This window comes from Paroedura picta, chromosome 9 (genome assembly GCF_049243985.1).
Source record: "Paroedura picta isolate Pp20150507F chromosome 9, Ppicta_v3.0, whole genome shotgun sequence".
NCBI lineage: Eukaryota > Metazoa > Chordata > Lepidosauria > Squamata > Gekkonidae > Paroedura > Paroedura picta.
This window is the reverse complement of record NC_135377.1, coordinates 5,626,680-5,649,202: the sequence shown is the minus strand read 5'-3', so window position 1 is coordinate 5,649,202 and position 22,523 is coordinate 5,626,680. Positions and strand designations below refer to the sequence as shown.

Genomic DNA, 22,523 nt, shown 5'->3' with positions numbered 1-22,523 from the left:
CGTGGAGTTCTGCTCTCTTGTTTTGGGGTTTCAGGGTTGCTAGGGACCCCAGAGTGCTATGTTATCTGAGTGTTGTCCTGGTGTATTTGCCACTTATTACTTCTCTACAGAATGGCCATGGAGGGCTAACTAGCAAGGAGGGCTAACTAGCATGGTTGGTGCCTCACCAGCATTGACACAGCACCACTATCAGGTTCTTAAGATGTGACCAACTGGTTAGAATACAAGGGGTTGTGTAGATAAATACATGTTGTGCCCAAAATATCCTCTTCCCAAGATAGCTGAGGACTATCTTGGCAGCCAATAAAATAACATTTCCTTGTTGTCACATGATGCTAGGGAAACGGCTTACATGACTCATTGAAGAAGACAAACAGCAGATGAGATCTCCTCTTCATCTTGCAGTCTTAAGCAACAATTTTTCAATAGGACTTGATGGGTACACATTGAGACAGTGTGTCTTTCCGTCACCTTTGTTTTCAATGTGGGACACCTTTCCACTTTCAACTGGCTTTTCTAACCACTGTGGCTCTGTACTTACCCCCAGGTAAGTGGAAATCTCAGCTTCGAGATGGTTGGCAGATAGGGGCAACGTGTTCCTGTGCTCAGTCTCTTGCCTCTCAGGTTATGGGCTTCATTCTGTGCAGGTGGGAAAGGCCCACCAATGAGACCTTGGAGAATCATTGCCAACAGGGGTGGACAATAAGGATTGATGGTTGACTTTGTATGTGCCTTGTCTCAACCAGAACCAGGGCTTTTGGGGTTCTGACTCCAGTCTAGTGGAAGGAGCTGCTGGTGGAAATGTAGGTCCTCAAATGAACCACTCAAGTTTCAAAAAGATTGGACCAGGGGGTCCATAGGAAACAGTTAAGGTTGGATGGGGGAACCTTCTTTAGTTGCCCATAGAATGGGATCCCCTGATTCAATCTTTGTTGAAACTTGGGACTTCTGTTGAGGAGAAGCTCCTCATGCCACGAATACAATGATCATATCTCTAAACAACCTTCCCTTTGGATGCTTGTTTAATATATTAACTTTTAAATTATGAGTATGTTTCATGTAGTATTTAAAGGCTCCCATAGTAAACTACGTATTGGCTTTTGTAATTTTCTTGGTTTGCAGGGCCATGTTCTGGAAGTTTTTGCTCCTAACAACCTGAATCTGTGGCAGGCGAAACATTAGGATCAAAGCCTACCAGAACAGTTTCAGTGATACATGATTAAAATGTCCCCTGTTCAGTCCCATAGCAGGAACTGTATTGACATTTCAAGAAGTGTTGAATAAAACTTGGTTGGTCTTGAAGGTGCAGATGGACTCAAACTTTGAATTTACACCTGTCTGTTTTATCCCAACATCAGCAGATACCCAAGAGAACTGCAAAAGCAAAGATTGAACACAATGAACAATTCAGGACGAATATTCAATTCCTATGAAGATGTTGAATTAGCAATTTGGCAGTACATGTTCAATAACTCAATAAACCAGCCAGATCTGACCTCCAACCTTCAGATCACCCTCATTGTTGTCTTTATTAGCGTTATCCTTGTCTTTCTAATCTGCTTGGCTGGAATCGCATGGAACGGGATTGTCATCTGGCTTCTGAGCTTCCGCATGAAGAGGAGCCCCATCACAACTTACGTGCTGAACTTGGCTGTGGCTGATATTGGGGTCCTCCTGTGCAGCATTTTGGGACTGATTGTTGTTATTCCAGTTCTTTCGAGCGGAACCATTTTTCTTTGGGGATTCTGGATATATGATAGTGTGTGGGCATTCCTGTACATCACGGATCAACTTCTCTTAAGCGTCATCAGTATCGACAGATGTGTGGCTGTCCTCTTCCCACTTTGGCATCGATGCCATCAGCCACCACATCTGTCCAGAATGGTTTGCGCTTCCATGTGGGTCCTCTCCCTCTTGATCATTGCTCTGGACCTCTTGCTCACATTTGCCAATGAGTTCATCCTGCTCCGGATGATTGTGAACGTCGCGATATGTACCCCAATCATGGCTACCTCCACAATCATCTTGTTTGTTAAAATCTGCACTAAACCTCAGCAGTTTAAGCGGGGAAAGCTTTTACTGGTGGTTTCCCTCGCTCTCTTCTTCTTTCTGATCTTTGGTTTCCCCGTGAATTACTATTATATTGCCATTTACTATCACCTTTCGGGGAGCCTTGATGAAACGTCGCTGTTCAGCAGCATCCTGGATTACTTTGCATTCAATTCCACAGCGTTTCTGATACATCTAATTATAATTTCTTCCTCGGCTACCTTTGTGTGTACAGTCCTGAATTGCAGCATCAACCCACTGATCTATTTTTTAGTGGGGAGAAAGAAGAAGGGCCGACATAGGCAGTCCATGAAAGTTGCCCTCCAGCTGATCTTTAAAGATGAAGGACAATGCAGAGGCCAAAGACAGCACCGAAGTGAAACCCAGTTCTGACGGGTTCCTAACACCTTTCTGTTTCTAGGCCTTTGATATGGGCTGTGGGGATATATACCCGTCTTTAGCTCCTTGAGTTACTGGTGGAGGAACAAAACCTAATGACAGAAACTTCTTGACCATTGATTCCATGGCTTCTTGGAATCAAGAAGTGACTTCTTGACCATTGATTCCATGGCCAGGAATACAGTGCACTGTCAATTAACTTATTTCTCAGATATAAACCTCTCAAAGAAAGTCATATAAGTGTTTCACCATAAGGGAGGGGATGCTGGTATTGGGAAGGGGCTGAGTTTACCATGGAGTGTGCATTCACAAGGCAGACTGGAGATAACATCAAATGGGTGAGCCAAGAAGAAGAAGGTGGAGGTAGACTCATAATACTTCATTTTGCCCTAGTCTCAACCATTGACCTGGTGGAAAAGAGCCATTTTATAGGCCCTGTAGAACTTTGACAACTCCATCAAGGCACTGGATCTCAACAGGCATCTCTTTCCACCAGGCTGAAAAGGTATTTGCAGAGCATAGTGCCCTCTGAGGGACATATCAGAGAGGGACGAATTGAATTCCCTCCTCTCTTCAAGCCTCACCCTCCCCAGGCCCCACTCCCACATTTCCAGGTATTTCCCAACCTCGAGCTGTCAACCCTATTCTACAACCTTATTCAAGATTTAATTTCTGTCCCGATCCTGACATTCTACATGCATTTTTATTTCAAACGAGAATCCAGTTTGAGAGATTGAGAATGGAAATGGAAAGGCAGAATATTAATGTAATGAAGAAATACATTTCATTGGATCCATGAACATGGTGCCTTTTTAGCACATAAGTCTCACATGGCAAACTTATCTTCCATCTTCTGCTGAAGACTGCCTTGATATCTAAGATAAGAGTTTGTCTCACATGATACTGTCAAGCTCACTGTAAGGCGTCTTTTACAATTTGAACGTAGCTTGGAGAACAATGAACAGTTTCCCTTCTCAGTTGGAACTGGAAAAAAAAATTGATCTGCAAGTCTACTGCCATTCCAGCACAGGATAATGGACAGTTGCCATTGTCTGCTCAAGAAGGTTAACCTCTTCCTTGAAGGCACCACATTCAGCTGCATGGAGTGGAAGTCCATGGAATCTCATGAAGGGAGCTTTGATCTTGAGAACTCCTACTCTGAACATCTGGTTGGTCTCTAAGGTTTTGCTGAAGTTGTATCGAGCTGTTCTACTGCAGATCAACATGGCTGTCTCCTGAAATGATCGTCCAGTCACCACATCTGAAGAAAGCTGATCTTTCACAGGTACATGTAAATCTCACCTCATACCAGATTATTCTTTGGGGGGGGGGGCGGCAGGAAATGCATTTTGCACATTGCAAGCCATCTGATTCGCAGTGGCTCTTCAAGGCTGTAGGAGATAGTTTTCAATGGAGATGCCAGAAAATAAGCCTACTATATTCTACATGCTCTCTCACTTCTGAGCATCTCTGGGACTCATGAAGAGTCGTTGTCAGTTGGAAGAAAGTATCCTGAACTATCACATAGACTGTGCTGCTCAGCATAAGGCAGCTTCATAGGTTCATGTGTGACATAGTGCTGAAGGATATTGGACCAGTTTCTGGATGATGCAGGTTCACATCCCCACTTGTGCCATGGAAACTCACTGAGTGACCTTTTGACCTGTAATATGCTCAGGGTTTTTAGGAGTCTAAAATTGAACCATGCTAGCCTCTATCACAGGGGTGGCCAACCTGTGGCTCTCCAAATGTCCATGGATTACAATTCACATGAGGAGGGGAATTGTAGTCCATGGACATCTGGAGAGCCTCAGTTTGGCCACCCCTGCTCAATTAGAACTGCTAGGTTAGAGTCCATTAGAAACTTAGAGAGCCACAAGATTTTCAGGGCATAACCTTTCAACAGTCAAAAATCTCCTCACCAGAGTTATCAATATTTTCCCTGTCTCATTCATGCCTCTCTGAAATGATGGACCAAGATTGTTGCAAGGTTCCATCGACATTCTCCTTGTGTTTGTTGAGGAACAGCACAAGGAACTTGTATGAAATGTGAGATGGGAGATTTGTGCCTTTCGGGGGTATGCCAGCTCTTATCTGTTCATAAGCACAGACTTCAAACTTTCTTGTGGAGCTCAGACTGTCTCCAGTGCAGCCATGTAGGAAGTGGGTGTTATGTCTTGGAGCAAATACCAGCTCAAGGGAATACTCTGAGTTCAGATGTATGGGATGATGGTCAATCTGATGAAAGCATATGCCATTAAAAGTTTAAATTTTTTGTTCGAATGCAATGAAAATATGCATTTAACTTTGCCAGCTGAAGCATGCCTGTCTGTTGAAGTGAGTGACTCAGTATTTACTTATTTTATTTATTTTATTTATTCATATTTTTATACCACCCTCCCTGAAGGCTCAGAGTGGTTTACATATAACTGAAACTATACATGAAATCATACATATAATAACATTAATATTATTAATTGATAAACCGGGTGACAGTATAACATGACAGTATATCATAACATAAATGGTGGTAACAGGTCCAGGAGTCTTAGTGGGTTTCTGGGGGGAGGGGAGGGGCAGGGGCCCTGCAGATGTTGGTTGGTTGGCCTGGCCTCAGCCAAATGCCTGGTGGAAGAGTTCCCTGTGCATGGGGAGAGGGGTGCTATATCATTCTAATAATGTATAGGTGTTAACTAAGGTTGTGCGATTCAGTCCGGATTGCTCCAAATCACTCTGAAGCAGTCCCGATTTGGAGACAGATTGCTCCGAGGTGGTAAGACCCACACCACCCATTAAAAAATGGCTCCGGATTGGAGCATTCAGAGGACTTCAGCCGCAGCCATCTAAAACATTTACCTTTCCTTCCCAAGGCCCAGGAAGTCAATGGCACCACTGACTTTAATGGGAATTTTGGCTTTTCTGACTTGCCCAGGGGTTGGGGGTTTAAGTTACAGCCTCCAGACATTAAGGGTAGCTCCAGAAGGCTCTCTCCTGACTCCCCTCCAAATTTCAAAAAGACTAGACCAAGGGATCCAATTCTAGGGGCTCCCAAAGAGGGTGCCTCCATCCACTCCATTATATCCACTAGCAGTCTTCAAGCAAAGGTTGGATACACACTTTTCTTGGATGCTTTAGGATGTTCTGGGCTGATCCTGCGTTGAGCAGGGGGTTGGACTAGATGGCCTGTATGGCCTCTTCCAACTGTATGATTTTGTGATTCTGTGATCCTATGGGACAGACTCTATATTGGATATACTGATGCATTTTGAAAATATTCATGGTGGTCAACATATCCCTGAGGCCATTCCTGTATTTAATGCTAAATCTGTAACCCAGGTATTGTATGGTATTCCTATCTGGGTCAGTGCATATGTGGTGTGAAATCATCCAGGAAACAAGAAGAAGAAGAAGAAGAAGAAGAGTTGGTTCTTATATGCTGCTTTTACCTACCCAAAGGTGGCTCAAAGCGGCTTACAGTCACCTTCCCATTCCTCTCCCCACAACAGACACCCTGTGAGGTGGGTGAGGCTGAGAGAACCCTGATATTCCTGCTTGGTCAGAACAGTTTTATCAGTGCCGTGGCGAGCCCAAGGTCACCCAGCTGGCTGCATGTGGGGGAGCGCAGAATCGAACCTGGCATGCCAGATTAGAAGTCTGCACTCCTAACCACTACACCAAACTGGCTCTACAAGGACTTTGTAATTTGTACATGGACAATGAAGAGTACTGTCTACTTCCCTAAGTAACTGAACAGAGAGAGATGCAGATATGTATATAGCATTGAGGAGCCAGGATCAATAAATTCAGGGGGTTACAGGTTGACTCTATACAATATGGAGAAATCACCTAAGAATACAGTCCTGGTCATTGCTTTATTTTTATTTTGCTGTACTATTTTTTTTAGTTACAGTTTGACAACCTGGAGCTGGATAAAAATAATTGGAAAATGCAAACATCTCCTAACCTCCAGTGATATTCTGCTTGATCTACAGGAATAAATAAACCTTACCCATTCTCCATCTCTTAGAATTATCTAATCACTCCCTGTTCCTTCCCCATATGTAGCTGTATCATGTGAGTCTAGAAGATTATAATTATCAAACTGAGCAAATGTGATCTTCCTATCTCTTCCTCTCAAGGACATGACTGTTAGAAGTCATTCTTTCTCACACGACTTCTGAATGTCCCCTGAACTCTCTCTCCTGCCCTTAGTCCTCACTGGTTTAAGATTGAATCCAGATAAGGTAAAAGAACAATTGGAAAAGGGTGGGGAGCATTTCGGGCCATTTCCCACGGCTTAAAAATAGCACAATGGTTGCTAATTGAAAACGCTACTAATTTGGCATTACCCACGACGTCGTAGACAATCTGCAACACTCCTGAAACCGATCAGCAATAAGCGCTTCGTTTTAGCGCTTTCAGGGGAATCCAGAAAAGTGGATTCACCCTCCGGATAGCGATACACTCCTGCAACCAATCTGCAACACTAGCGCTAAAGACCTGTGCGTTACCATTGTTGCTGGTTCTTCAAAGTCCCTCCCCCTGGCTCTCTTCTCTGAGCTTCCGGCGAAGCGATCGCCATTTTTTTTTCTCGGAGCGAGCGGGGATAAACGCACCGGCGAGCCTCTTTCTGTTTAGAGGCTTCCCTGGCTTCATTCCTTCACCTTTAGTCACTAAGCACAAACCACTTAAAAGCCCGTTTGCTGAAATAAAGTCCCTTTATTTTTTACACATAAATTCAGCCGAAAATCGAGCCCGTGAGAAGGGGGGGGGAATTTTTCTTTATCACTCGAGGCAGCGTGCAAACGATCATACAATCAAACGACAGCTCATATTAGGCAGCTGGATGGGTCTCTCCGTAGCAACGAATCTACACAGATTCGTTGCTATGGGTCTGTTTTTTTTTTAAAAAACCTTTCTTAAAGGGAAAGCGGCTGTTTGGGAGCATGCTAACGGCTGCCCATTGGCTGCTTGACGGCCAGGGGCGGGACGAGCTTGGCAATAGCGCTTCCTTTCTAGCGATTTCTGCCGAGACCGGAAGCCTGTGGGAAACGCTAAAAAACGCAACTGATTCCACTACAAAGCCAGGTGTGCAAAACGACGAATTCCACTATTTTAAATGGCGATTTTTCATTCCGCAAACAATTTGCAACAAAGATCCCTGTGCGAAAAGGCCCGAAGGTTCTTTTTCCTGTTGGCGGGAAAAGACAGGGCTCAAGGTGACAGATGGATTAACAGGAGGTATATACAATAAGTGAAGTCTACGAGTGGAATCTGCCTCCAAGTAAGCTGTTCCCCCTCAGGGGCAGTCTTCAGGCAGCAACTGGACAAACGCTTTTCAGGAAAGCTTTAGGCAGATTCTTCATTGATATAGGGGCTGAACTACAGGGCTTTTATAGCCCCTTCCAACTCTATGGTTCTATGAAAACTTCACTAACAACCTCTTTGCCAATGAAGAGAGGTCAGCAACACCAAGATGAAAACGTTAGCCATTTTTTGCATATCAAGATTAGAATAATCCATTCTTCTCTTTCTTCTAGCAACAAGAAGTGAAGAAAAGAAACCGGAAAGCCGAAATTGAGCATCTCGGCTTGACCTCTCTTTCCATGATGGATGCAGACCTGGACGATTTTAATAGCCCTAATTATACTTACCCTTCCTTCCCAATTGACAGTCAAGATTATAATATTTCAGAAGATATTTCCTCTCACAACCCCTATGAACATCAAAGCGAAACCATATTCATGTATAACTTTATGGCTGTTAGTTCTTTAATTGTATTAGTCGTCTCCATTTTGGGAGCGGTGGGGAACGGAGTTGTCATCTGGCTTCTCGGCTTCCGCATTAAGAGGAATCCTTTCATGACCTACGTACTGAACTTGGCTGTTGCTGATTTTGGGGTCCTCCTATCATTTACAGCTTTGTTTCTTGAGGAATGGGGTGTGTATAAGAATGACATTTTTTTCATTGTTTCCTTTTTCCTGCACCTGTTCCTGTACGCTGCTAGTCAATTTCTCCTGACGGCCATCAGCATTGACAGGTGTGTGGCCATCTTCTTCCCCTTTTGGTATCGATGCAAGCGGCCGCCTCATTTGTCCACCATCGTATGTGCAGTTCTATGGGTCCTCTCTGTCCTGCTTACTGCAATTACTGGGCCTGTTGACCTTTCATATTTTCATGACATTCCAGCATATGTGCAGTTTATTATAAATGCTGTGCTTTGCCTCCCGGTCATGACTGTGGCCACCGTGTCCCTGTTCATCAAAGTCTGTGTGAAAGGACGGCAGCATCAAAGGGGAAGGCTTTTGACCATCGTCTTGCTGACTCTTCTCTTCTTCCTTTTGTTTGCTTTTCCAGGTAATATCCTATACCTCATCAATTTTCGTGACTATTATATGGAATTTGCAAACTATTCCGCAGTTCTATTAGCCTGTTTAAACAGCAGTGTAAACCCATTCATTTATTTCCTGGTTGGGAGGCGACGGAAGTCTAGGCAGAAAGAGAGCATGAAGGTCATACTCCAGGAGGTTTTCAAGGAGGAAGAAGGCTGTGCAGAGGAAACCCCAGTTGAGACCCAGTTATGATGCAATTCCAAGGGCCAAAAAGTGACACAGGCAGATTCTATTAATTTTCTCAGTTTTAAAATCCATAAGGAAAGCCAGTAAGAGTAGAATAGATTCTCTTGCAAAGTCTTTTTTAAATGAAATCTCCTTTTCTAGACACTCCCTGACTTTTTTTGGAATCACAATGCTGCACCAGGGAGGAAAGAGATTGGCAGAGCTCTTTTGTAATCCTTCTTTCCTACTATAAACACCGTAAACCCAGACAGGCTCCTCTCTCTATGTAGAAACAAGCCATTCTCCTGAGGCTCTGTAAAAATGTTACGTTCTTTAAGGCAGTGGTCCCCAACCTTTTTATCACCACTGTCTCCTTGTTCGTCAAAATCCATTTGAAAGCACAACAGCATCGGAGGAGGAAGCTTTTGACTACAGTCTTGCTCACCCTCTTCTTCTTCCTCCTCTTTGCTTTTCCACTTAATGTCATCTCCTCCCTATCCCTGGACCGTTATTTAGAATACTACATGTTACCCTGTGCATTTCTATTAGCCACGCTAAATAGCAGTATCAACCCAGTCATTTATTTCCTGGTAGGGAGAGAATCCAAGTCTACACGTAGGGAGAGCATGAAGATGATCCTCCAGAATGTCTTCAAGGAGGAAGAAGACTGTTCTGAGGAAACCTCAAGGGAAACCCAGGAATGAGGCCATCCCAAAGGACAAAAGCTTCTTTCTTTGTCACGGGCAGCTTCTATTAAAGTTCTCAGGTTTCAGCAGCCAGGTAACATTTGGACCAAAATGAATAAGATCGACTTAGGCATTGCTAAAGTTCAACATCTTTTATTGTTCAATTTCTTATTTTTGTCTTTGCCATGTATTTAGATATATAAAGCCCACATGGGTACCAGATGAATTGTACCCCCTTTTTTCTGTGCACTTCTTCTTCAATGCCTTACACCAGTGGTCCCCAACCTTTTTATCACCAGGGACCACTCAACACCGGAGACCACTCACTGGGGACCACTCAACGCCATTTACTGAGGCCCGGTGGGGGGAGGGGTAGTTTACTCCTCTACTCTCAACCACTGCCCTAACGCTCTCTGATCGCTATGGTCATGTTTAAACATCCCTTCAAAATAAGATAGAGACACGCCACAACAATGAAGTGTGTTGTAAAAGGCTGGGAGGGATGAAGTAAAGGGCCAGGGGGGGAGAGAGAAGCCATCCTTCGGGGCCCACCTCCAATTAGTCAAAGGACCACATGTGGTCCGCGGCCCACAGGTTGGGGATCGCTACTTTAAGGTGTTTCATGAGAGGAAATTGTTTTTTTTTTAATGGAGAAAAGCTGAGGTGAATTGTCAAAGACTTTCACTTCCAGGGTAAGCTGGCTCTTGTGGCTTTTCCAGGCTGCTGTATTTTACCCAGGACCATGTAGCCCAGAAAATCCATCACAGTCAAATCCATTACAGACATGAGCCTCACCACTGAAGTCAATCACCTGCCATGTGAGGGGGTGTCCAGGATGGTGTAATACCTGGAGACTGCAATCCCACCTTCCTGCACAATAGCGCACATGTTTCCAGTTGCCCTCATGATACCATGCAACACCACGGAGCTGAATGGGGCTGATCTGGCTCACCCCCAGCCAACTTGCAGGCCCAGCTCTTCCACTGTGCATGGCCCTGCCTCCCATGGCAACCACAGCAACAAAGACTTTCATGTTACCTTGCCACAAGCCACCTGTGTTCCTGAAACAGGCCAAGACAAGGAGGGACCTGCGATGGTGGCCATGTTGTGCATATGTGGGGATTAGCCCTGCTGCCCTCCTGCCACCAGCCCAGACTTTCCACCTCATGCGTAATTGGTCTTAATGTTTTCCCTTTTTTGTTCCATTGTTCTATGATTAATTACTTATCTGCATCGTTCCTGTGCCTATGTTCCATGTGAACCACCCTTAGCATCTGGGGAAAGTGGTACATAAATATAATTTTTAAATTCCTTACACAAATGACTAGAAAGTACCTAGGAAAACCTCCAAGAGAGTCCAACAGAGAGCACAGGCTGTCTGGGAAAGCAAGAGTTAGTTGTCTCCCTAACTCACCCCATGCTTGCAGAATATTTTGCTTCTCAAGAACTACAGAATAGCCAACAGACACCCACACAATGGAAAAGGCCAAGCAGTCTCCTCCGCAGGGGCAGCCAAACCCAAATGTCCCCTTCGAACTCAAGTGAAGCTGATCTTGCTCAGCTGAACTTGGAGCCAGCAATGCAGAAAGGGGCTCAGATCCACTCACAGGAAGGAACGGAGGGTGAAAATAACCACATTAAAAGAGCGCTTCATAACCAGCTTGCTAAAGAAGACACCATTGTAGACAAACCACAACTGACCACGGAGTGCACAGAGCATAGGAGGAAAAGCATTTTCTCATTAATTAATTAAAATTAAGGTGCCTTAAGAAAACAGGGCCTAAAAATCGAATGAATGAGTGAAGGAATAAATGAATGAGTGAAGGAATAAATGAATGAATGAATGAATGAATGAATGAATGAATGAATGAATGAATTCATTCGTTCGTTCGTTCGTTCGTTCGTTCGTTCGTTCGTTCGTTCGTTCATTCATTCATTCATTCATTCATTCATTCATTCATTCATTTATTCCTTCACTCATTCATTCGATTTTTAGGCCCTGTTTTCTTAAGGCACCTGTTCATTCCATGTCTCAGAGCGACTCTTTCATGACAGCTTTCCCAGAAGGAATGCCTTTGAGATACCTGAGCAGTGAGAAAAGTCTGCCTGACAGCCATTTGCAAGCCCTGGAGGGAGGGAGAGGGGGACACACCAGGATCAGTTTCCCAGCTGAGGCCCTGGTCTGACCACATCTACCAGCAGTTTAACTCCACCTTTTAGGCCAATGGCACCTTTTAGACCAATGAAATTTTATGCAAGGAATAACCGTTTGTGTGCATGCACATTTCTGGATCTGAAGAAGTGTGCATGCACACAAAAAGCTTATTCTTGGTTGGTCTTAAAGTTGCCACCAGACCCAAACGTTGTTCTACTGCATCAGACCAACATGGCTTCTCACCTGAATCTAGGTTCATTTGGCATTGGGATGTTATTTTCCACACAAATCTTTTTTGCACGGCTTTTAAGGACTTAGAGCACTTTCCCGCCTTGTGATTAAATTACCTCAGCCACCCTTCATTGAGCCTTAAGCTGTTTAGGATTGCAGCCTCAGAGATATTTTGCCTGGTTGCCACTCATTTAGGAAACAGAGCTCCATATTTCAGATGGTGATTAATTCAAGAGATAAGGTGGCCAACCTCCGCTTGGATTTTGAAGGCCTCCTTCTATTAGAATTCATCTCCAGAGGACAAAGTTCATTTCTACTGAAAAAGAAAATGGCTGCTTCGGAGGAGGAGGGGTATGGGATTCTATCCTGTTGTGGTCCCTCAACATCCCAAACCCAACCCTCCCACCTTCTGCCCCTCAATAATAATTGTGTATGTATGTGGCAGGTTACAGGGGATGAGCGATAGGGTTGGGCGTGTCCTGCATAGTGCAGGGGGTTGGACTAGATGACCCAGGAGGTCCCTTATGACTCTACAATTATATGATTCTATGTACATAACAGTGTTTAGGTGGGTCACGGAGTTGTCAGCTCCAAAGGATTGGTACAGAAAACAAAATCTAATAATGAGAGATAGATTTTCATGCTACATTGGCTGTTCCAGAAACTGGCCAATATGCAATAGAAGGTCTAAATTACACTTACATTTTCTTAGAGGGGAATCTGATATTTTGCCTGTTCTTTCTTCCTATTGCAGCCCACTGAATGCATGGAATTTTTTCCACTGAGAGTTCTCATTGGGGGCAATGGGATGGGGAATTAGCATTCCCTTTTAAGAGAACATTACTTCCTTAACAGAAGGAACGGGGAGAGATCAAGGGCACTGCATTCATAACAGTCCAGATCGCTCTAAAGACACAAAATCTGAGAGACCATTTCCTGCACACTTTAAAACTTTTTATGGTAGTCTCTGGAGTGATTGGACCAGCCCTTCTCTAATGGGTTACAGATTATGCATTTCTGGGTGATGGCTCAATCTATACCACACCAAAGCTTCTGAAAAATAAGAAGTATTTCTCATAACAAAGGATTATTGAATGTCATAGTCCCATTGGTCAGACCACACCTGGAGTACTGTGTGCAGTTCTGGAGGCCTCACTTCAAGAAGGACATAGATAAAATTGAAAGGGTACAGAGGAGAGCGACGAGGATGATCTGGGGCCAAGGGACCAAGCCCTATGAAGATAGGTTGAGGGACTTGGAAATGTTCAGCCTGGAGAAAAGGAGGTTGAGAGGGGACATTAGCCCTCTTTAAGTATTTGAAAGGTTGTCACTTGGAGGAGGGCAGGATGCTGTTTCTGTTGGCTGCAGAGGAGAGGACACGCAGTAATGGGTTTAAACTACAAGTACAACAATATAGGCTAGATATCAGGAAAAAAATTTCACAGTCAGAGTAGTTCAGCAGTGGAATAGGCTGCCTAAGGAGGTGGTGAGCTCCCCCTCACTGGCAGTCTTCAAGCAAAGGTTGGATACACACTTTTCTTGGATGCTTTAGGATGCTTTGGTCTGATCCTGCGTTGAGAGGGCAGGGTTTTGGAGAAGGACCTCAGAAGGGTAAAAGGCCACATTGTCTATCCTCCAAGGCCTTTTCCTGCTTGCTGGATGGTCTCTCTCTCTCTCTCTCTCTCTCTCTCTCTGTCTCTCTCTCTCTCTCTCTCTCTCTCTCTCTCTCTCTCTCTCTGTCTCTCTCTCTCTCTCTCTCTCTCTCTCTCTCTCTATCTATCTATCTATCTATCTATCTATCTATCTATCTATCTATCTATCTATCTATCTATCTATCTATCTATCTATCTATCTCACCCAGCAAGCCCTAATGTTGAAGTGGATTAGAAATTAAGTGACCACTGAGGAACACCCTTTGGGTTCAACGGCGTCTGTTTTTACTCCCACATATGTTCCATGTGTTGTTATTGATTACATTACACAGTAGATAGTACAGAGTTTATCGATCTTTTTAATGTTTATATTGGGCACCTAATTATCATCAATATATTTATTCTAAATAAACCTCTTCCTGCAGCTCAATCTTTAGTTTCCTAAAATATCCTACCTTCCAAAGCAGACTTTTTTCCCCTAGGGGAACCGAATTTGTTCGACTGAAGATCAATTTTCACAGCGAGAGATCACCAAGTGGCACCTGGATCTGAAAACTCCCATCACCTTACAATTTCCTCTTGAGTAAGTAAGGCATGGCTTCCTACAAGCGCCCCGACAAGAAGTAAAATTTTGTACCCACTCTGCCATCCTGGGAAGTCCCATAGCCATGCCTACTGGCTGTGCCACCTCTGTGGAAAAAAGGCCCCTGATTTATGTTTTGCCAGTTCTTTCCTCCCACTGCTACTCATGAATATATTGGTTTCCCCCATTATGGTCAGCACAGTGGGCAATGTGAAGGGAAATCAGCATTTCCTGCTAAGCATTTCTTCCTTAATAGAGGAGATGGAGAGAAACAAACCACTGCATTCCCAACAGTCCAGATTTCTCTAAAGACATAAAGTCCAAGAAACCATTTCCTCCACTTCTTATGGATGCCTCCGGAGTCATAGGTCTTGCACATCTCTAATGGGTTACGAATTATGCATTTGAGGTTGATGGGTCAAGATGGTCCATCTATAGCACACTCATGTTGCCAGCAGACAAAAGTACACCCTTGCGGAATTGGCCATAGTGAGGGATCTTCAGGTGCCACTTGGAGCTGAAAACCCACGTCAACTTACATCTTCCTCTTGAATAAGCAAGATATGGCTTCCTACAAAAAGTAAAAAATTGTACCTACTCTGCCACCCTGGGAAGTCCCCTAACCACCATGCCTACTGGCTGTGCAACCCCTCTGGAAAGAAAACCTCTTATTTATGTTTTATCAATTATTTCCTCCCACTGCAAACCCAGTGAATGCATTGATTCCCCCCAACCCTTAGGGCCAGCACAGTGTGTGAAGAAATACACATTTCCTTTTAAGAAAACATTGCTTCCTTAATAGCAGGGATGTAGAGAAACAGATTACTGCATTCCCAACAGTCCAGATTTCTCTAAAGACATAAAATCCAAGAAATCATTTCCTTCACACTTAAAAAACTTTTTATGGCAGCTTCTGGAGTAATAGAGCTAGCCCATCTCTAATGGGTTCTGAATTATGTCTTCATGGTTGATGGGTCAAGATGGTTCTTCGATACCACGCCCAAGTTGCTAGAAGATAAAAGTATTTGTCACAACAAAGGGATCCTTGAATCTTGTTGGTCTCTAAGATGTTACTGGACTTGAATATAGCAGACCAATATAAAAGATCTGCAGACCAACACAGTTACCTTCTGAAACTGTTTCTCAGACAAACACTTACTTGGAGATACATGATATTGCTTGATGGGGAGATCATCTTTTGTCCAGAGAGAGGATCATACAGGATATGTAGACCATCTCCCGTTTCTTGCTGAGAGTTGTGAAGACTTTGAAGTTCCTTCAGCACTATGAAGACAATGTGAGTTCATGAATGCTGAGTTTACTAGTGGGTGGAATGGATTCTCCCACAGCTTTTATACTGTCATTAATATATATATATATTAATGCTGGTGCTGTGGATTCTCTATCTGATGGTCCTGAAAGTCCAGACTCTATAACTTTTCTATCGCTCTCTAAGACAACTGCAGAAGCAGAAAAGTTGTTTTTACTCCTCAGATCAAAAAGACTCAGGAAACAACCTGTAAGCATGAACCTGTAAATGTTAGTAGACAGAGAAACCTGCACAGAATAACTGCATCCCTCTTGACAGATTCGGCAGTCTACATGAACTGAATCTCTAGTTATTTCTTCATCCTGCTTTGTCTCCTTTTGGGGGTAATTTAAGGGTTAACCTTGTGGTCTACCAGAATGGTTGGGGTGCAGTTCAAACATTCTTAATCTTGGTTCCTACTAGAAATCTTTCTAGTCTAATTTCTCTTCCAAAGGCGTGTTGAAGGATGTCTTTCCCTGAATTTGATCTCTTTATGGTCCTGAAATATTCTCCTCTGAGATTCTAAAGCTTTTTTCTTTCTCCTGTTCCTCAGAATTCACATTTCCTATAATTGCCCCCATTTTTGTCCTTTAGTCCTCATACTAGCTGAAATTAAGGCATGCTATTTCTGGATTTTTCCATTCCTGTTCTTCCCTTGCTTCTTTCTGTCATTTGATCCCAGTTTTTCCCTTTCCACTCCTTTTGCCTTGTGCCTCTTCCAGAAACATTTATCTTTGAAAAGTGTGTTCTGAGTTCCTTAGTCCGAGGCCACTCTTTGTATTTGATATGGTTTCTGGACTTTTCCCTTCAACTAGGTGCTGAGACCTTGATGTTGGGGCAAGACTTCAAGCAAGAGCCAAGGATCAAAGCATAGCAACAAAGCATCTGAAAAGAGGAAGAAAAGAGTGAAGAAAGCAAGTATGAATATTCAATAAAAGGGAATAATACCCAGAGATGTAGTTTGTCTAGTGTACTCAATATCTACATGGGTAGATCAACACTTTAACTGATGGTAGTGGAACATGCTAGGATCCTGCAGCTGAGTTATTTTATTTATATATTTATTTATTATATTTATATAACATCCTCCCCTGAGGCTCAGGGCAATTTACAAAGAGCTTAACAGGGGACAATACAGATAACGTAGTAGTTGTAAACAGTAATAATACAATGCTGACAATAGAATGGTATCATAGAACAGTTGAATGGTTAAACAATAGTGATACAAGTAGTTTAACATCAGCACACTGAGGGTCTTTTGATAATATGGTATTTTGAAGGCAAGACACCAAGAGGTGGTTTGCCATAGCTTGCTTCTGTGCAGCAACCAAGAACTTCCTTGGTAGTTTCCAACCTTAGCATTAACGGGGGCCGATCCCACCTAAAAGTTGTGATGAGATCAGGCTAGCCTGGGCCATCCAGTCACAAGGAGATTTAACTCAAAGCAGTGAAAATCCAGAAGAGCTTATGAAGCCATCAATGGGATATATGCTAACCAATATTTTACAAGAAGGATTACATATAAGAAGGTTTGCCTTCTGGTCAGAAGAGGAGGCCATGAGCTCCACTTGGAATGAGGTCCTTCCAGTAAAGCCAAGGTTTCTTGCATGAAGAACCTTACAGAGGCAGAGAGAGACACAGACCTGTTACCAGAATCATGGTTACACATGTCCTGTGACACAAGTATTAAGCCACGGGGAACTAGCAGAGTGAGAGTTTGCTAACATAGCATTAAAGGATCAAATGCCAGGGCCTTTCCGCACAAGGACCAATGTTGCCAATTGGTTTCAGAAAGCGCAAACGCTATTTTAAATAATGGAATCTCGGCATTCCACATACCTGCATTTGTAGTGGAATCCAGTAGCGTTTCATTAGTTCCCCACAGGTTTCCGGTCTTGCAAAAATCACTAGAAGAAGAAGAAGAGTTGGTTCTTATATGCCGCTTTTCCCTACTCGAAGGAGGCTCAAAGCGGCTTACAGTTGCCTTCCTATTCCTCTCCCCACAACAGACACCCTGTGGGGTGGGTGAGGCTGAGAGAGCCCTGATATTCCTGCTCGGTGAGAACAGTTTTATCAGTGCCTTGGCGAGCCCAAGGTCACCCAGCTGGTTGCATGTGGGGGAGCGCAGAATCGAACCCGGCATGCAGGATTATCCATAGGTCAGGATGTTGGGCAATGATTTCCCATGGCAGAGGACACAAGTAGTTATGAAAGACAAAGAAGGAGCCTAGGAGCCCCTGGGCTAACAGGTTTTAGCCAGTCCACTAAATCAGCAATACAATGGGGGGGGGGTTAGGAGGAGAACAATATTGAGTCAGGGGGTACCTGTGTCAGGCGAGACTGCCCTTCTGAACCTGTGGCCAAGAGCAAGCTCTTTAAGATGGAGTCTGACCTGGCTTGGCAGACTTTTACGGTGTCATTGCTTTGGCTAAAGCCTTGACTATAGAGGGGTGCCCTTGGTTGTAGACGACATTATGCCAGTTAGTGAGGCAGGGGTCCTGCCATGTGTAAGAGACCAGGAACCCTCTTGTCCTACCAGGCTCTGTCCATAGTGGGATCACCAGCAGATGAGCTAGGAAACCAATATCCTGCACCATCCAGTCCTGGTTAAAATACACTTTGCATGGGGCTTATAGGCCACTGGAGGATAAAATTCTCCCCAGCATTTACAGGTAAAAAGGGAAGGCTGTAGGTGACCTCAGATTTCAGCTTGAGACACAAGAGAGCTGCAGCCAACCTGAGTAGAAAATATCAGTTTTGATGAACCAATAGTTGGATACAGTGAACAGCAGCTTCAGATGTGTTCAGCTCCATGTCGGACACAAATGACTTTTTCCTCCAGTTCTGGATTTCCAGTTTTCTGATCAGCCTTGACTTATTGTTCCTTCTAATTGATGGTGACAATAAACTTTAAAAATAGTCTTAATCCCGATTGAAGAACATGAAGAACAAAACATTCTGATTAAATTCTACACCATCATGAAGGAACAACGATTGCTAACTTCTTCATGTTTCTTTAAGTACCTCCAGGAAGGGGGTGGGGGGTAGAGATGTCAGTCCCCACAAGTCCCTGGCTGCTTTTCTGGGGGTTACTTAACCAATCTAGGTAACTTCTGCTGCCACTCAGGGCATGTTCCCTGCTAAACACTCCCATCGCTATTTCTGTCTGCTTTCTGAAACCTGCTGCTTCACTCCACCAGGAGGAAAGGGGGAGAACAATTTGGACGAGGGATCAGATGTGTACTTATTAAATTTGCAGACGACACTAAACTGGGAGGGGTAGCTAACACAACAGAAGACTGAATCAGAATGCAGGATGATCTTGAGGAGGGCAGGGACCTTTTCCTGTTGGCAGCAGAGGAGAGGACTCACAATCGCAGGTTTAAATTATGGGCAGAAAGTTAACAGGTAAATATAAGGGGGGATACAGAGCCTCTTGTGGCGCAGAGTGGTAAGGCAGCTGTCTGAAAGCTCTGCCCATGAGGCTGGGAGTTCGATCCCAGCAGCCGGCTCAAGGTTGATTCAGCCTTCCATCCTTCCGAGGTCGGTAAAATGAGTACCCAGCTTGCTGGGGGGTAAACGGTAATGACTGGGAAAGGCACTGGCAAACCACCCCGTATTGAGTCTGCCATGAAAACGCTAGAGGGCGTCACCCCAAGGGTCAGACATGACCTGGTGCTTGCACAGGGGATACCTTTACCTTTTTATAAGGGGGGATATACAATAAGAGAAATCCAAGAGTGGATCCAACAGCCCCCTAGTGAGGTGGTGAGCTCCTCCTCATGGGCAGTCTTCAAGCAGCAGCTAGACAAACACTTGTCAGGGAAGCTTTAGGCCATAGGTAGTCAAACTGTGGCCCTCCAGATGTCCATGGACATCTGGAGGGACATCCATGGACATCTGGAGGGCCGCAGTTTGACTACCCCTGCTTTAGGCAGACCAGGATCAAAAGTTTAGCCATTTGTTTGCAAATCGAGATTACAATAATTCATTCTGTTGCCCTTTCTTCTAGCAACAAGAAGTGGGGGAAAAGAACCTGGAAAGCTGAAATCAAGCTCCACAACCAACACCAACTTATCAACTCTTTCCAAGATGGGGGCAGTCCTGGACAATTTTAATAGCACTAATTATACTTACCCTTCATCAACTGGCAGTAAAACTGATAATACTTCAGTAGTCTCTTATAACCGCCGTAACCTCACAGAATACGTAGCAGATTTCCAGGAGATATATAACTTTACAAGTCGCACTTCTTTGATTGTATTGGCCATCTCCATTTTGGGAACGGTGGGGAATGGAATTGTCATCTGGCTTCTCGGCTTCCGCATTAAGAGGAACCCTTTCATGACCTTCATCCTGAACTTGGCGGTTGCTGATATATGGGTCCTCCTATCTTTTAATGGTTTGATTCTTGAACAGGTTATGGGTATTAATGACATATTTTACATTATTTTCATCACCCTGCACCTCTTAATGTACAGTGCCAGTCAATATCTCCTGACGGCCATCAGCATCGACAGGTGTGTGGCCGTCTCCTTCCCAATTTGGCATCGATGCAAGCGGCCTCTGCATTTGTCCACCATCGTATGTGCAGTCCTATGGGTCCTCTCTGTCCTGCTTACTGCAATTACTTGGACCCTTCTACTTATATCTTGGTATGGAGCAATTCCAGTATATTTACAATTAATTCTGAATGTCGTGGTTTGCCTCCCAGCCATGACTGCAGCCACTGTATCTCTGTTCATCAAAGTCTGTTTGAAAGCACGGCATCCACGAAGGGGAAGGCTGTTGACCATTGTATTGCTGACTCTTCTCTTCTTCCTCTTATTTGCTTTTCCAGGTAATGTCCTATACCTCCTCAATTTTCATAATAATTTTATAGCATCAGGAAACTATTCTGCAGCTCTATTAGTCTGTTTAAACAGCAGTGTAAACCCAGTCATTTATTTCCTGCTCGGGAGACAATGGAAGTCTAGACGTAGGGAGAGCATGAAGATGATCCTCCAGAAGGCTTTCAAAGAGGAAGAAGGCTGTGCAGAGGAAACCACAGCTGAAATCTAGGTGTGAGGCCATTCTAAGAGCCCAAATGGGCTTTGATACAAAATGGGCTTTGCAGATTAGAAGCCATGTAAGCCATCTCAATAGAAATTTTGTGTTGAGACCCGGATGCGCAAGGGTTTGAGGGTGAGAAGAATGTACAACATCAGAGAAGAAGAAGAAGAGTTGCCTAAGGTTGCCTAAGGAGGTGGTGAGCTCCCCCTCACTGGGAGTCTTCAAGCAAAGGCTGGATACACACTTTTCTTGGATGCTTTAGGGTGCTTTGGGCTGATCCTGCATTGAGCAGGGGGTTGGACTAGATGGCCTGTATGGCCCCTTCTAACTCTATGATTCTATGATTCTATGATTCTAAGAGTTGGTTCTTATATGCCGCTTGTATCTACCCAAAGGAGCCTGAAAGCAGCTTACATTCGCCTTCCCTTTCCTCTCCCCACAACATACTGATTGAGGCTGAGTGAGCCCTGATTTTACTGCTCAGTCAGAAGAGCTTTATCAGTGCTGTGGCGAGCCCAAGGTCACCCAGCTGGCTGCATGTGGGGGAGCACAGAATCAAACCTGGCATGCCAGATTAGAAGTCCGCACTCCTAACCACTACACTAAGATGGGTGGATAGGCTGAGGATGAACAGGCTGAGGGCCAATATATATTGATATGTATGAGAAACTTATAATCACTATTTTATTGTTAAGAATAAAAGTAGCAAGAAGATCAACATAAGAAAAGTCCAGTTCAGCACTTTTATATAGTATGAGTATAGATATTTTTGCATGTCATTTAAAGTTAGAAGATAACTTTTACTTGGATTTTAGTAAAGCTTTTGACAAGGTTCCCCATGATGTTCTGATGGATAAATTGAAGGACTGCAATCTGGATTTTCAGATAGTCAGGTGGATAGGGAATTGGTTAGAGAACCGCATTCAAAGAGTTGTTGTCAATGGTGTTTCATCAGACTGGAGAAAGGTGAGTAGCGGGGTACCTCAGGGCTCGGTGCTTGGTCCGGTACTTTTTAACATATTTATTAATGATCTAGATGAGGGGGTGGAAGGACTGCTCATTAAGTTTGCAGACAACACAAAATTGGGAGGACTGGCAAATACTCCAGAAGAGTTCAATGAGATCTGAACACAATGGGCCAGGACAGGGGGTCGTGGCCACAGGAGCGGCAGCAGGCAGCGGCCAGCGCAGTGGGTGGCATCGCGGGGCGGTCCTGCCGTTGTGTTCGAGGGCCAAGTTTGGGGGAGGCAGTATCAGGGGCGCGGCAGCAGGCGGTTGGAGGGCGCATCGTGAGAGAGTGGCCGTCCAGGCCGCATGGCAGTGAAGCAGTGGTGGCGGCAGGTAGGCCAGGTGGAAGGGGGTGGTTCGGGAGGCGCTTTGCGCCTCCCGATTAGTTAGTCTGTCGGCAAAGGACCAATCGCGACCAACCTTGCCGCCGGACTGACACTCGGAGGGCCCAATCGGCAGGCTCACAGTGCCTGCCGATTGGGCCCTCTGAGTATCAGTCCTGGGGAAGGGGCCTATGGGCACCCTTCCTCATCACAGACAGGGTCCACCTTTGGAGCCCTTAACCAATTATTTAATCCGCTCCGCTAGGAGCGGGTTAAAGATAATGAAGGGAGGGCTGAACTGCTTAACTCCTATTTCTCCCTCTTGTGAGGGAAATAGTGCTCATTGTGGCAAAAACATAACAAAACACGGGGGATGGGAATGGTGGCCTAGGATCACTGTTGGGGCAGTCCACAAACCCCCTCGTTTCTTTAAATGAAGCAAAGAATTCTGGGACAGATTAATTGCATCCAATGGTACTAAAAGAACTTGCAGATGTCATCTCTGGACCTCTGTCCATT

At 44.4% G+C, this 22,523-nt stretch overlaps 2 protein-coding genes across 4 annotated transcripts; both read left to right on the top strand.

Moving 5' to 3' along the window:
* The first annotated feature begins 394 nt into the window (after window positions 1-394).
* Window positions 395-3,236, top strand: LOC143844387 (proto-oncogene Mas-like). Of its 2 annotated transcripts, none has more exons than XM_077351430.1 (2): window positions 395-547; window positions 1,362-3,236. In XM_077351430.1, exons 1-2 carry the CDS (start codon window positions 483-485, stop codon window positions 2,440-2,442), a joined length of 1,146 nt encoding a protein of 381 aa, XP_077207545.1. In that variant the 5' UTR covers window positions 395-482; the 3' UTR covers window positions 2,443-3,236. The 2 variants fall into 2 exon arrangements, with proteins under 2 accessions (XP_077207545.1, XP_077207544.1); XM_077351429.1 differs by having other exon boundaries at window positions 1,359-3,236.
* LOC143844389 (mas-related G-protein coupled receptor member H-like) lies at window positions 3,231-21,634 on the top strand. Of its 2 annotated transcripts, XM_077351432.1 has the most exons (3): window positions 3,231-3,733; window positions 16,437-16,539; window positions 19,634-21,634. In XM_077351432.1, the coding sequence occupies exon 3, from the start codon at window positions 19,714-19,716 to the stop codon at window positions 20,680-20,682; it is 969 nt and encodes a 322-aa protein (XP_077207547.1). In that variant the 5' UTR covers window positions 3,231-3,733; window positions 16,437-16,539; window positions 19,634-19,713; the 3' UTR covers window positions 20,683-21,634. The 2 variants fall into 2 exon arrangements, with proteins under 2 accessions (XP_077207547.1, XP_077207546.1); XM_077351431.1 differs by lacking the exons at window positions 16,437-16,539; window positions 19,634-21,634 and adding an exon at window positions 7,989-11,460.
* The last annotated feature ends 889 nt before the right edge of the window (window positions 21,635-22,523 follow it).

Coding starts and splice junctions, on each gene's coding strand:
- LOC143844389 (XM_077351431.1), top strand. CDS start 3,689: ATGATCGTCCAGTCACCACATCTGAAGAAAGCTGATCTTTCACAG. Junction 3,734..7,988: donor AGAAAGCTGATCTTTCACAG/GTACATGTAAAT, acceptor TCTTTCTTCTAG/CAACAAGAAGTGAAGAAAAG.
- LOC143844387 (XM_077351429.1), top strand. CDS start 483: ATGTGGGACACCTTTCCACTTTCAACTGGCTTTTCTAACCACTGTGGC. Junction 548..1,358: donor GGCTCTGTACTTACCCCCAG/GTAAGTGGAAAT, acceptor TCCCAACATCAG/CAGATACCCAAGAGAACTGC.